General features: G+C 35.1%; 1 protein-coding gene across 1 annotated transcript; it reads right to left on the reverse strand.

Annotated features, from left to right (window-relative positions):
* Positions 1-784: 784 nt before the first annotated feature.
* LOC137735659 (LOB domain-containing protein 15-like) lies at positions 785-2,640 on the reverse strand. Its single transcript, XM_068475104.1, has 3 exons — positions 2,087-2,640; positions 1,585-1,840; positions 785-1,293 (listed from the first exon to the last, which is right to left on the reverse strand). The coding sequence occupies exons 1-3, from the start codon at positions 2,098-2,100 to the stop codon at positions 889-891; spliced, it is 675 nt and encodes a 224-aa protein (XP_068331205.1). The 5' UTR covers positions 2,101-2,640; the 3' UTR covers positions 785-888.
* Between the last annotated feature and the right edge of the window lie 10,738 nt (positions 2,641-13,378).

Consider the following 13,378-nt stretch of genomic DNA (forward strand, 5'->3'; position numbering starts at 1 on the left):
TATAAAAGGGCGATCCCAAGCCAACAAAGCTTCCTGCTTTGCGAGGGAAACATCTATCGTACTAGCTTTACCCTTGCTTTTTGCAAAGAGACCGTTTCCACAACTCGAATCCGTGACCTTTCGGTCACAAATTAAGGAGCAACATTTCCGTTTCGCCAAAACTCACCCTCATACCCATTACAATATAAGGGTAGTAAATATTAAATAACGGCAACATTGGTAGAAATTAGATACATATACAAGATTCGCATTAGAGTTTCTAATGTGACCCAAATGCTGGGGATTTCAATTCACAATCCTTAATTTAATTGTCACCTCCCCCTACTTCAATATTAATTTCTTCAAATTAACAATAATTCATGATCCTTGGTTGGCAGAGAGGTATACAACATGTAATAAAGCATATTTTATATATCATGTAGTAGGATTTCATTAAAATCGCGTTCTTACTAAGATATACAAGGATCAAATAATAAATTCAAAAACATGGTACATGGCAGAGAGGTACTTCTGCATGTTCAACATAATACCATGAATAATGTGCAACAACAGAACAAACTAACACGTTTGACTTTGGTGGCTAGAGTACGAGTTTTAATTTGGATACATGCTATATTTCGTCCAATATCTACGGAGAAGAACAAAAAGTGGTAGAAATTAAAGTTAATAAGTAGCATGCGGAAAGGAACATAACAACCAACAATATCTGGCGACAAAATAAGGACCTAAAATGGATTGACATTAACTAAGAAACTAAAAACCTTCCAAGAAACAGTATATCCACTATAAAACGTCTCTCTTTATCATCATTTTATTCCACTTGAAGAATCATCATAATAAGAAAATTAAATGGGATCGATGTCTTAATTTCAGTCTAAAAATTAAAGTTTAACCAAAGAAGGAAACATTTTCACTTGAAAGGGAGCTATAATCCGCGGCACTGGTTTGTTGATTAGTGTACATAGAAGAAGAAGATGAAGCAGGAGGCATAGGAGGTGGCGGTGGCGGCGGTGGGGTTGGCTGTGGGGTCTGGGGCAAGGAAGCAGCAGAAACAGCCCCGGAAGTAGAGAACAAAGCCATATGATGAGAATTAGATGGAAGGAGATTGGCTTCCCTGTATTTGTATTTAAGTATCTCATCCCTTACTGCGTTGAGCTCAGCTTGTAAAGATTGAACTTGTTGTTGCAAAGCCGAAATTGCACCCATGCATCCATACACCGGATCTCGTAGCCTCACATTTGCTTCATAAACAAGACTATTTGCTGCATCTGCTCTTTGAGTCTCCGGCACCTCCTGATTAAATAATTATATGCACGACGCATAAGGTAATTAAGAAACAAGAAATAAAAATCCAGGATGAGAAATCTAAAAGATATACATTATCGATAAAAACCAAATATTCTTTATAACGAAAATAGTGAGGGAATTGAAGGATTAGGATTTATTTCATAAAAACCAAATATTAACAAAATATGGACAAGATGAAGCTTGGCACCAGTATCAAACACTTTTCTCCGAAATTGAAAGTACATGATGAATGCATAATGATGACTTAATAAGAATTAGGACTTATAGTTTAATTACCATGAGCATCTTCGAGACGTTGCTGGCACCAAAGACCTTATGGACCGAAGCAAACTTCTGGGGTTCGTGGGGAGAGAAGTAAGGAGAGAAGGGGCATTCCTGTGCACACCTTCGTCTGAGGAGTTTACAGGCAGCACAAGGAGTGATGGTGTTTAGGGTTCCTGGAGGGCCCAACATGTGTCTTCTTCCCATTTGATAATGGGAAGAAGCATCAGTTTCTCTCTTAAACTTCTTGCCTATCTCATCAACTCTCTCCCTAGAAGCAGAAAATTAACGCATAAACAAAATTGTGATGACAGATATAATACAAATATAGAAAGGGAATTGATTCCGCAAACTCTTTTCTCCTTTTGCTCATTCCTATTTATTTCCGTTCCTATATATTCTTTTGATTTCTTCATTTCGAAGGCTAGGAAAAAACAGGTGTGCAAGGAGAGAAAAATTTGCGTGGAAGTCAGTTCCCATAGAAAACGTTGCAATTATATGAAAAAATAATTATTACCTTTCTCTGGACATTCAGGCATGCTCTCTCAGGGTGATGGAGTTGCTAAAGGAGAAAGAGAGGAAGGGTTGAAGAAGGAAGTATAATATAGGTTGTACAAATTAATATGAGTGAACTTCAAAGGCAAGGTAAACTATATAAAAAGTAGTCTACCGTTAATATGGTTTTATAAAACAAATTAAGAGACAAAAGGGGTTGGATTGTTAAGAGAGTTTAAACTACTGACTCTGATTATAAGAAGGGGAGCAGAAAGCTGAGGAACTTTTGTTTGTTGGTGCTGAGAAATATTTCTTTGGTTGATGTACGAGGATTCCAGAAATTATAAATCTCCAGAATCCAATAGAGCACTCTCAGTCTGAGATAAAAGCATCAATGGAGAGAGAATAGTGAGAGGGAGAGGGAAGAAAAGCATAAATGCCAACTCTGTGACCGCTAGCTCTCTCTCGCTCACGTGTGGTTCCTTAAATGTGTTTTGACTTTTTGAATCGACCATTTGATTTCATGCCTGCATGTGATTCTTGCTTCATTCTCAGGAAAGACCTAATTAACTAGTTTTTTTCCCTTTCTTTTTTCTTTGAGAGTTGAACACAAATTATCTTATAAATAACACACATGTTTTTAATTAATAACCTAAGACAAACTATTATTGAAAATGAAAAACTAGCTAGCTCCCGATGAGTGTTTAGAATTAGAGAGTACAACTGCTATTTGCTGATACCAAATGTCAATCTATAGTACATATCTATAATATAATGTATAGTTGAACACACTCACTTTGACAAAAAAAAAAAAACACACCCACATAATTCGTTATTCTTCTCCATAAAGTATTTATAAGACACAAGATAGAAAACTAATTTCAAACAAGAAATAAATCAATCCTAATTGAACAAGCAGGCCTAAATACATAAGGGTAAGGAAACTTAATTTCCTCCTAAAAGTTATTTTGAGAAATAAATTAGAGAAATAAAATATCTCTTCTCTATTTTATTATTCTTTAATATATGTATAACAACAATGTTAATGTATCAGGAACTATATTAGTACGTCTCGGTACCAAACTTTTTTTTTTTTTTTTTCTCTTTCACGTTTTATAATTGAGGAGATATATCTCATTATTAAGTTGTAATAGGCATGTTAGCTCCTTGTCAAAATCAAGAACCCACCTTTGATGAAAAAGCCTGTATCTGGGATCTTGTTCCGAAAACGAAGCTTTATATCGGCATCACCGTGTGAAAACCGCAATTTGTACTTGAAGATGGCTAAGACCAACTTTAGACCCATATGATTTAGTCAGAACTATAATCTGTCAAACATTGATTTTCCCATTCTTTACAACTAGCTAATACATATGGATCAACAGCAAATTAGTTCAAGCACTCCCTTTTTCCTTCTGGCATATCCAGCTAGATGGGTTAATTAATCGAAGTGAGTTATATATATATATATATATATATTCCTTGTCTAATTTAGTGAGTCATATTTACAAGCAAAAGAATCACACACACAACAATACAATTGGGATAAAAAAAAAATATATATATATATAAGAAGTCATATATAAAAAGAATACAGGACAAATGAGGTTTGCTTGATGGGACGAAGAACTAATTCATGTCGAAAGTTATTTTTTCCTTCCCCTTGTCGGACATCTCCCAAACTCCTACTTCAAGGAGCTTTCTAACTCTATAAAATTACTCAACACATCAGTGATGTCCACAGAAAAAGACTAGGCACCATTCAAGATAAGTTATATATTGCGACGTATCTATAGGAGTTTACCTACATTTTCATAGAAGGAATGCATTGTGATTAATCTAACCTAGTTGTCTATTTCAGCTATCCAAATGCTGCGTTGTCCATATTTTAACTAGTGCTGTCAACAGCTTCAATGATTGTATGCTTTGTTCAATGATTCGTCTGGCTAAGCCGCCGGCCATCAGAGTTTTTTTCTTTCTTTCATTCGATTAATAGTTAGCTTAAGAAGAAATCCAATGTAGTTTCCAAAAAAAAGAAGAAATCCAATGCCTTAATATCGAGTTGCGTGCCGTTATAACATGGGCACACTTATGCTTGGAGAATTGCGTTGAAGAATGTAAAAAAATCTCACATCATAAACTTGACAAAAAAATATATAACTTATATTCAGTGGTATTATTTTTAATTTTATTGAAGTTTTTTGTAATAAAATTTCATACCTACTAGCGTGCAAAGATGTCGAAATAATTTCTCGATTGACTAGCTCGATCTCATCTCTCTCTCTCTCTATATATATATATAGATATATATATATATATGAAAGCTGCATGCAACTATAACAGTAGTGCAATCTAATTAAAATCGTTGGATTAAACAACAAATGAGAAGATTAGACAAATACTTAAGCCAAGTTTCCAATGACCTAAGTACTAAGACAAGGGGAACGAGGAATAGTATTAATATATATGTGGTCTGTAGTAGATGGGGCAAATTCTTAGTTGTGAATTTGAGGAGTGTTATGTCAAGGGTTGGTGGTGAAAGGGAGGGAAAGGAAAAGAAAGAATAAATTCCGAAGGGAAAGGAATTAATAAAAAATTGGAGGGGATTAATATTTTAATTTATTGTGAATTGTGAAATGTGAAATTTATATATCTGCATTGCTTAGATTGTAAGAAAATGGCACCATCTTACAATCTTGTTTGACCCGTATTTTAAGGCTCGCAAGCCGCCCCGATGTTCTCTCATCCCCAACCTACTTTCTCACACTTTCACTCTCTAATCTCTCTGCACCAAAACCTAGAACTTTATTATCCGCCATTTTCTTATGCTAATAGGTTTAAAGTTGCTTCAGATAAAGAGTAACTCCAGTTTTTCGGCATTCGTGGTCATTATCACGTGATATTACTATTTCACTTAATAAAATTTAACAGGTTTAATTGTAATACCATGTAACAATGTTCCGAGTCCACACCTACATTTCACCATTTGCGATGCGATTTGATTTGATGTGATGAAGCCTGGCTAAAGCTACCTCACGTTTTCATTTTCGCTTTCAACTCTTTATACCGACATTCGTTTCAAATTTTTAAATAATTAGGTCAATATATGTATATGGTAGCCACTAGCCATATCAAGAAAGCCACTATAAGTAAGCTGTGTGCATGAACTTTGGTTGTAAAATGTTGTTATCTAGTTAAATTGTTAATCTATGATAGCGTAAGATCTCTTCCACTGGTCACAAGTATAAAACCTGAGACTTCTCCTTATCCAGGTCCTCTGCATCCTTAATAGATTTATCTTTCTATCATTCTAAGTAGAGGAAATTAGATATAAGTCCAATTTATATACCCTTATTAGGTTAAATCTGTGTATGGCTGGATCACTGTTAATCACTAGACTTTGCCCTTATCGTTACAAAATATATGCATGCTAGCTAGCTGGGGAAAATGCTAGGTTTAAGGCATATATATTCATCACTGTGGATTCTTGGATCATTAACGTTAAACTCAGTGACGAAATTAAAATGGGGTCATTATTTGTTCATAATTCCAACAACTTCAAAAACCCTATGTATATTGTATTTGACCTATAAACAACTATGGCAAACTAAATTACAATTTCTTCCTCCTACATCTTTTTTCTAACTTTTTTTATCATCTATGTCTTCCTTTTCTTTCTTCTTGTGTGACTCTATTGTGCGCACCAAATGCTCAACGAAATGCTTTAATAATTAAAAAGTCTTGGCAATATTCAATATTACTCTACAATTTCCTATAGTCACCCTTCACAAGTCTCTATATATTATAGTAGTTGTTGACATATATTGAAATAACTCTTCAGCATATTTTGGCAAGAATCGACATGTTCCTATCAAGTGTTCGACGAAATGGTCCAATGAAGTTTTTTTTTTGTCAAAATCATGACCCCTTAAATCCTGACTCTACCACTGGTAATATATACATCACTATGGATTCTTTGATTGATCGACGTTAAACTCAAACGGGATAACATGATTTTTGTGATAAAATTTTGGGTAAATTACATTTTACCCCCTCAGGTTTATGGTCGACTTCAATTTCTTACAACATCTTTAAAACATTTTAATTTCATACATTAACTTATCATTTTATTTCAATTTCATACAACCGTTAAAAAACAAAAAAAATAAAAAATAAAAACCCATAACCCCCTTCGTATTCCCCACCTGACACCCCTTCATCCCCTTCAACCCCTCCACGGCTCCACCCCTCCATCCCCTGAAATTACCAATTTTTAATGGTGGGAAATGTGGGCAGGTGAAAAAGGCCGTTAATTTCGCAAATCGAAATCCAAGTGAAGTCTGTGTGTGCGTTTGTTTAAGCTAATTTCAAATCCCTAATCAAACCCCATATCACACAAACCCACAGAATTCAAATGTCAAAACCCTCATCTCGGATCTTGCAAGGCCTGCTAAGATTTCACCGCAGCCAAATCTCAAAATCCTCATCTCCGTCTCTGCCTCTGTTGTCCTTCACTAAGAGGAGCTACCACTCCAGCAATGGGCCTCCTCCCCAATTTCCCTCTCACCCGAAAATAGTCCCCGGAGGCGAGGTTGGCAGATACTTCAAGCCAGGTATGGGCCTAGGCATGAGGTTTTTCTCTCTCAAGCCGTGGAATCAACAAAATCGATGCTAAGAAGGTGTAACATCCCACATCGCCGAAGGGAATGGATCATGTAAGCCTTATATGTATATTCTCGTCTCTACTTAGCACGAAGCCTTTTGGGAGCTTACTGGCTTCGGGTTCCATTGGAACTCCGAAGTTAAGCGAGTAGCGCGCGAGAGCATTCCCATTATGGGTGACCCACTGGGAAGTTCTCGTGTAAATTCCCAGAAACAAAACCATGAGGGCGTGGTCGGGGCCCAAAGCGGACAATATCGTGCTTCGGTGAAGTCGAGCCTGAGATGTAGTTGGGGCCCACGCTGGGATATGACAGAAGGTGTTTGATAAGCCGCTCTTTGCGACATCATCGGCTTTCTCGCGGTACTAGGAGGCCATTGGGTTGCAGATTGAGGCATTCTGGAAGAGGACAATCTGTTGTTGTTGGGAATTGGGGAAGTACTATTGGGAATTGAAGAGGGAGGAGTGGATCAGAGAAAGGGTGGCTCGAGTGAGCAAATGGTGGGTGATGGGGGATATGAGAAGGTGTGGAGGCCCAGGCCGGGATGTGACAAAAGGTGTTTGATAAACCGCTCTTTGCGACATCATCGGCTTTCTCGCGGTACTAAGAGACCATTAGGTTGCAGATTAAGGCATTTTGGAAGAGGATCAATCCGGTGCTGTTGGGGATTGGGGAAGTACTATTGGGAATTGAAAAGGGAGGAGTGGATCGGAGAAAGGGTGGCTCGAGTGGGCAAATGGTGGGTGATGGGGGATAGGAGAAAGTGTGGGGGCCCATGCCGGGATGTGACAGAAGGTGTTTGATAAGCCGCTCTTTGCGGCGTCATCGGCTTTCTCGCCGTACTAGGAGGTCATTGGATTGCAGATTGAGGCATTCTGGAAGAGGAACAATCTGGTGCTGTTGCGAATTGGGGGAGTATTGTTGGGAATTGAATAGGGAGGAGTGGATCGGAGAAAGGGTGGCTCAAGTGGGCCAATGGTGGGTGATGGGGGATGGGAGAAGGGGATGCTCGGGTGGAGAAGACAAAGGGGGTGGAGGGGTGTCGGGTGGGGAAAACGAAGGGGGTTCTGGGTTTTTATATACTTTTCTTTAATTAATTATTTTAATATTTTAAATTTTGTATTAAGTGTTTAACCACGTGGCATAAATATGCCAACCACATCAACAGAAATGGGGACCTCATATTTGCCACATCATTGCTCAACAATTAACTTAACATATTTTTTAACTGTTGTATGAAATTGAAATAAAAATGATTAATTACATGTATGAAATTGAAATATTTTAAAGATGTTGTAAGAAATTGAAATCGACCCCAAACTTGAGGGGGTAAAATGTAACTTACCCTAAATTTTTTTGATATGATAATACCTTATTGAACTTTCATGTTCTTATTGTATACAATTAAATTAGTACAGTAACTGAGGACTATGATGGTGGCATGTTTGGATCGTTTTTGGAAGAGTTGGAAGTGTTTTTTTGACAGTTAAAACGGTTTAAACTACATTTGGTATAAGAGTTTAGAATGGTTCATAAAAAATATAGAAATTCTTCTTCATCTTAGTTTCATGTATCTTTCATCTTTCAGCTTCTTTATATTATAAGGGGTACGTTTTATGTTCATGAGTATGTGTATCTTTTTTTTTTCATTTAATAAAAATTTTACCTCCCGTAACGTCGAGATTTTAATTTAAAACATAAAAATGAAGCACTTGGAATTTTAATGACGATTTCAACATCTTAATAATAAGGGTTTTTATCACAAATGGTCCTTGAAATTGACTCTTCCCATTAAGATAGTCCTTGAAATTAAATATATATCAATGTAGTCCTTGAAAATAGGTATCGCAAATCAATGTGATCCTTCCGTCACAATTTTGTTAAAAATTATGTAAAGTGCTGATGTAGCACATAAATGGGCCCCATAAGCCATTTTTTCTCGAATGAGGATCCTGGGGATCCTCAAATTGTGTCCGTTCATCGTACATCGTGCTGTCAGTTTTTATCAAGTACTATTCATATTTAATTTTAAATAAAAGTATTTAAAATGATTTTTGGGCACACGATGTGAGGATTCTCATTCATTTTTTCTCACAAATGGTCCTTGAAATTGACCCGCGACACCAAAATGGTCCCTGAAATTGACTCGCGACATCAAAATAGTCTCTGAAATTGAAAATTGATCAATGTAGCCTCATAAGTAAGTGTCTTAAATCAATGTAGTCATTCCATCACAATTTTGTCAAAAATTCTATTATGTGTTGATGTGACACATAAATGGGTCACACAAGTCTAATTAAAGAAAATACAAATAGGCTTAATAATTTAATAGTTAATAAAAAAGTTGTGAAAAGAGAGAACTTCATAGTGCAAAAAGATAAACCAGGTTACAAGTAGGCCCTACTATAAGAAAAAAAAAATTCATAATGCAAAAAGATATTAAGACAACTTTTTAAATTAATTAGTAAACTCACATCAGTACATAACAAAAAAAATTGCAGAATTCTGGCAGAATGATCATATTAATTTGTGACACCTATTTTCAAGGACTATATTGATTGATTTTCAATTTCAGAGATCATCTTGATAATATGGGTTAATTTCAAGGACCATCTTGATGGTGTGAGTCAATTTCAATGACTATTTGTGATAAAAACAAGTAAATCTTGTGGGGCCCATTTATGTGTCACATCAACACTTAACGGAAGTTTTAACAGAATTGTGACGGAATGACCACATTGATTTGCGAAACCTATTTTCAGGGACTACATTTATCGATTTTCAATTTCAGAGACCATTTGTGATAAAAACCCTTATAATAAAGATACTTCTAGCAAAAAAACACTTGTGATAATAATTACAGAAGCAAGATATTTATCTACACACCACCAAACGAAGTACTGTGGTTTAAGACATTGATATATAAATAAAAACCCAATGGAAAACGAATAATGTTATACTTACCACATTTGAAAGGTAATACACGTGGTATACAAAATGTGGTAAGTGTAGCATTTTCAACCTACTGAATTCAATTAAAAATATAAGGCCCTGTATGGTAACATTTTGAAAAATAATTTTGAAGAACTGTTTTATAAAACAAAAAGGACAAATAGGATTTCTGATTTGAGAATGTGTTCGATAGTTTATTCCAAAAATGAATTTTGAGAATGAAAACATTGAAAATGCGTATGGTACCAATATCTAAAATGGTGAGTGGGGTGAAGAATGTGGTGATGGTGGTGGTGGCGATAGTGGTCGGAGGTGCTTATGGTGGTGATGGAGGCAGTGGTGGTGGCTTTAGCAGTGAGACATTGGAGATGGTGATGGATGGCTATGGTAGGGTGATGGCGATGAATAATATGGTGGTCATGGTGGTGTTAGCGACGGTGACAGTGGTGATGAAAAAAGTGCAGTGGCAGTGGTCATGGTAAGATGATGGCGGTGGTGTCATTTGATGGTGAAATGATGGAGGTGGTCGTGGCCATGGTCAAGGGTGATGTCGGTGGAGGATGTGGAGCATGATGGCAGTGATGGTGGTGAGTGTTAAAAATGATCACGGTTGGTGACGATGGTGAGACAATGAAGAATATTGTGGTGGTGGTCAGAGACGGATCTAGCACTGGCTGGTTTGGGCTATAGCCAACCGAAAATTTCCTTTCCCAACTACTACCTTTGCGTTGTAGCCCAACTAGAAAAGATAGTTCACGTGGTTGCGATGGGCTCATTTTATCAATCTGTTTGAGAAAATTAGGGATTGAAGTCATTAACAGGTAATTTAAAATTTTGAAACAAATAAGGCCTCGCTGAAATTTTTGAAAATCTCTGGACTAATATAATTTCACTTTAAAATTTAGCGCACCTCGATTTCGAATCCTGAATCTGTTCTTAGTGGTGGTGTTGGCAATGGTGACGCTAGTGGTGAGCATACATTATTATTTTTTTTTATTAAAAAAACCTATTTTATATGTATATTTTATGTTTTATTATTTTGAAAACTTTTTTTAGAGTCCCCGCATACATAATTTTTAACTCGTTTTTATATGGGCAAAACGAAAAATTGTTTAACAAAACGTTAATGGACGTGCCCAAAATTTTTTGACAAATTAAAGGAATTATAATCTTAGCCCAACCTAAAATTGAAAAGGCCCAAATTGCCCGAATGATCTAAAGTTTAGTTTAGCATGAGCAGTGTTTCTAACTACCTCAGATCTCTCAAAACAGGAGATTATATTCACACACCTTAAATTATTTCTCCCATACCTTTTTAATTTTTTAATATTTTTTTATCAAGTGTTAATGGTGTGTAGAAAATATTAAAAAATTAAAAGAGTATGTAAGAAGTAAATTGGGGTGTGTGAATATAATCTCTCAAAACAAAACTTTTTGAAATATTGGTTGCCTAGACGAAAATACAATTCCAAATCCTAAGATGATAATTTTTTTTTTTCATAAATTTACCGATATGTCGTCAATACCTGAATAATGTGATTGACAATGTCATAAATATTTATTGATAATGTCATAGTTATCTAATTTTGATAATCTTACCAAATTGAGATACTTATTTCAACCAATTTTGCAACTTTTTATGACCATGCCTATATATCAAACGATCATAATTTCCTTTCCAAAAATTTAATTGTATCACTCACAATTAGACGTGGTAACAATTTTTTTTTTCCATTCATATGTCGTGTTAACCACAAGTCACATTTTAACAAGACATACGAATCCGAACCCTTAAGCAAACTGACAAAGACTGTTTAACTCAATTAAAATTATTTTTAATGGTTTATTTAATGGATGACCTGTTAATGAAAATCATTATATTGAGATACTGTTTTAATTAATGATTTTGACCTATACTCTTGAGAAAAAAAATTAAGTGTTGAGCAAAATAATAAGATTAGTATGTACCCCATATGTTATAATACCAAAAGTCGCACTTAATAATCTGAGTTAGAAAGGTACGGTAACAACATAATACATCTTGAAGAAGAATAAAAAGGTTCAAATTCAAATAAATGGTCAACTGAAGAGCAATATATCTTAAAATTTGATCCAAGAAAATCATGTACGAAACACACTAAGAAAATAAAGTGTGATTATAAAAAGGTTATACTTTAGTTGACTAATAAATTACTAAATTCTCTTTATCATTAATGGTTTAAGGGGTGATCCGCATTTTGACTTGAATTCAAGTGTCAACAAATTCATGTCGTTTTACCAAATCGTTCAACACGATGGTGGTCAAAGAATATTAAAATGCATCCGTGTAACTTTCTAATCTCTAGAATAATGAATTTCCGTGCCAAACTACTAGTTAGTCCACCTTAAAAAATCGTGTAACACTCCCAGCACCCCAAGAAAAGTTAAATTTATTAAGGGACATGATGAAATGAATAATGTAATGGTAAAGATAATTTACGTTTTTTGGGGAAATATTCACTGTTTTGGTTACTTCATTTTCATGATCCATCAAGTTTAGAGATCTAGATCATTGAAATTTGATTCAACAGTTATAAACAAAAGTCCATTTTAAAAATTAAAATATCGTTGGATCAAATTTCAATAACCCAGATCTTCAAATTTGATAGATTAGAAGGAAATGATCCAAAGAGATCCCTTTCCCATTTTCATTTGACATATCCACGTGAGTCGAGGAAACAGAAACAGTTCTAGCAGGACTACTGTATTGTACGCATTCAATTCCGCAGGTTCCATATTTTATACGGCAGGAGATGCCACAATCTGAATTTATATTATTCATTTTAATAATAATATAAATTCAGATTACATGCAGCTCCTTCTTCTTCTTTTTTTATTTTTTGTAAATTTATTTAATTGCAGCCCCTTTCTTAAATTATTGGTTTAGCTCCCTTTAATCACGTGAATATTAATAACCAGCAACTGTACCTACTCCAGAGCACTAGCAAAAGTGGAAGTAATTGAAAAGTTTTATAAGCCTAATAATACAGAGTTGTATTCACTTTTATGAACATGTAGAGAAGTCCTATCAGAGTAGGAGATTGAAACAACTTACTCGACAGTGATGATTTACAAGATAAATAATTGTTTATTTTTTGTTATTAGATTATCTCATGTTTTTAGATTAATACAAATCAAGATGCATGAGATAATAATACAAGATAAGTAGATAATTATTGAGATAATAACAGAATTAGATAAAAACACAAATTATGATCCAGACTCGAGAACAGTGGTTCTTAATTATCAGTAATGTGATATCTGTTATCTTTAATCTTTTTTGTAAACAGTATTAATTGCAGTCTAATAATTTAAGCACTCAAAATCAACATTACTGCGAAGCTACGTTGTGTAATTCACATAAAATAATGGAAAATGATCATAGAAAACTGAATTTCACATGCATTATGTTGGAATATTGATCATGAGATATGAGATCAATGGAACCATCCACATGTTCTTGTCCATGGCAGTCCACACACTGCAACTGCATGCCCACTTACGCTTCTAGAATTAATTAAAATCTAATGCAAAACCCAAAAATAAAAAGATTTAATTCACACGACCATACAGAAAATTCTAATTAAGCAGCAGCACCTCGGCGATTCATGGTTTTACAATGGACAAACACGCAAATTTCATTTTCCTCACTGAAAAGCAGG

The sequence above is a fragment of the Pyrus communis genome, chromosome 5 (genome assembly GCF_963583255.1).
Source record: "Pyrus communis chromosome 5, drPyrComm1.1, whole genome shotgun sequence".
Classification (NCBI taxonomy): domain Eukaryota; kingdom Viridiplantae; phylum Streptophyta; class Magnoliopsida; order Rosales; family Rosaceae; genus Pyrus; species Pyrus communis.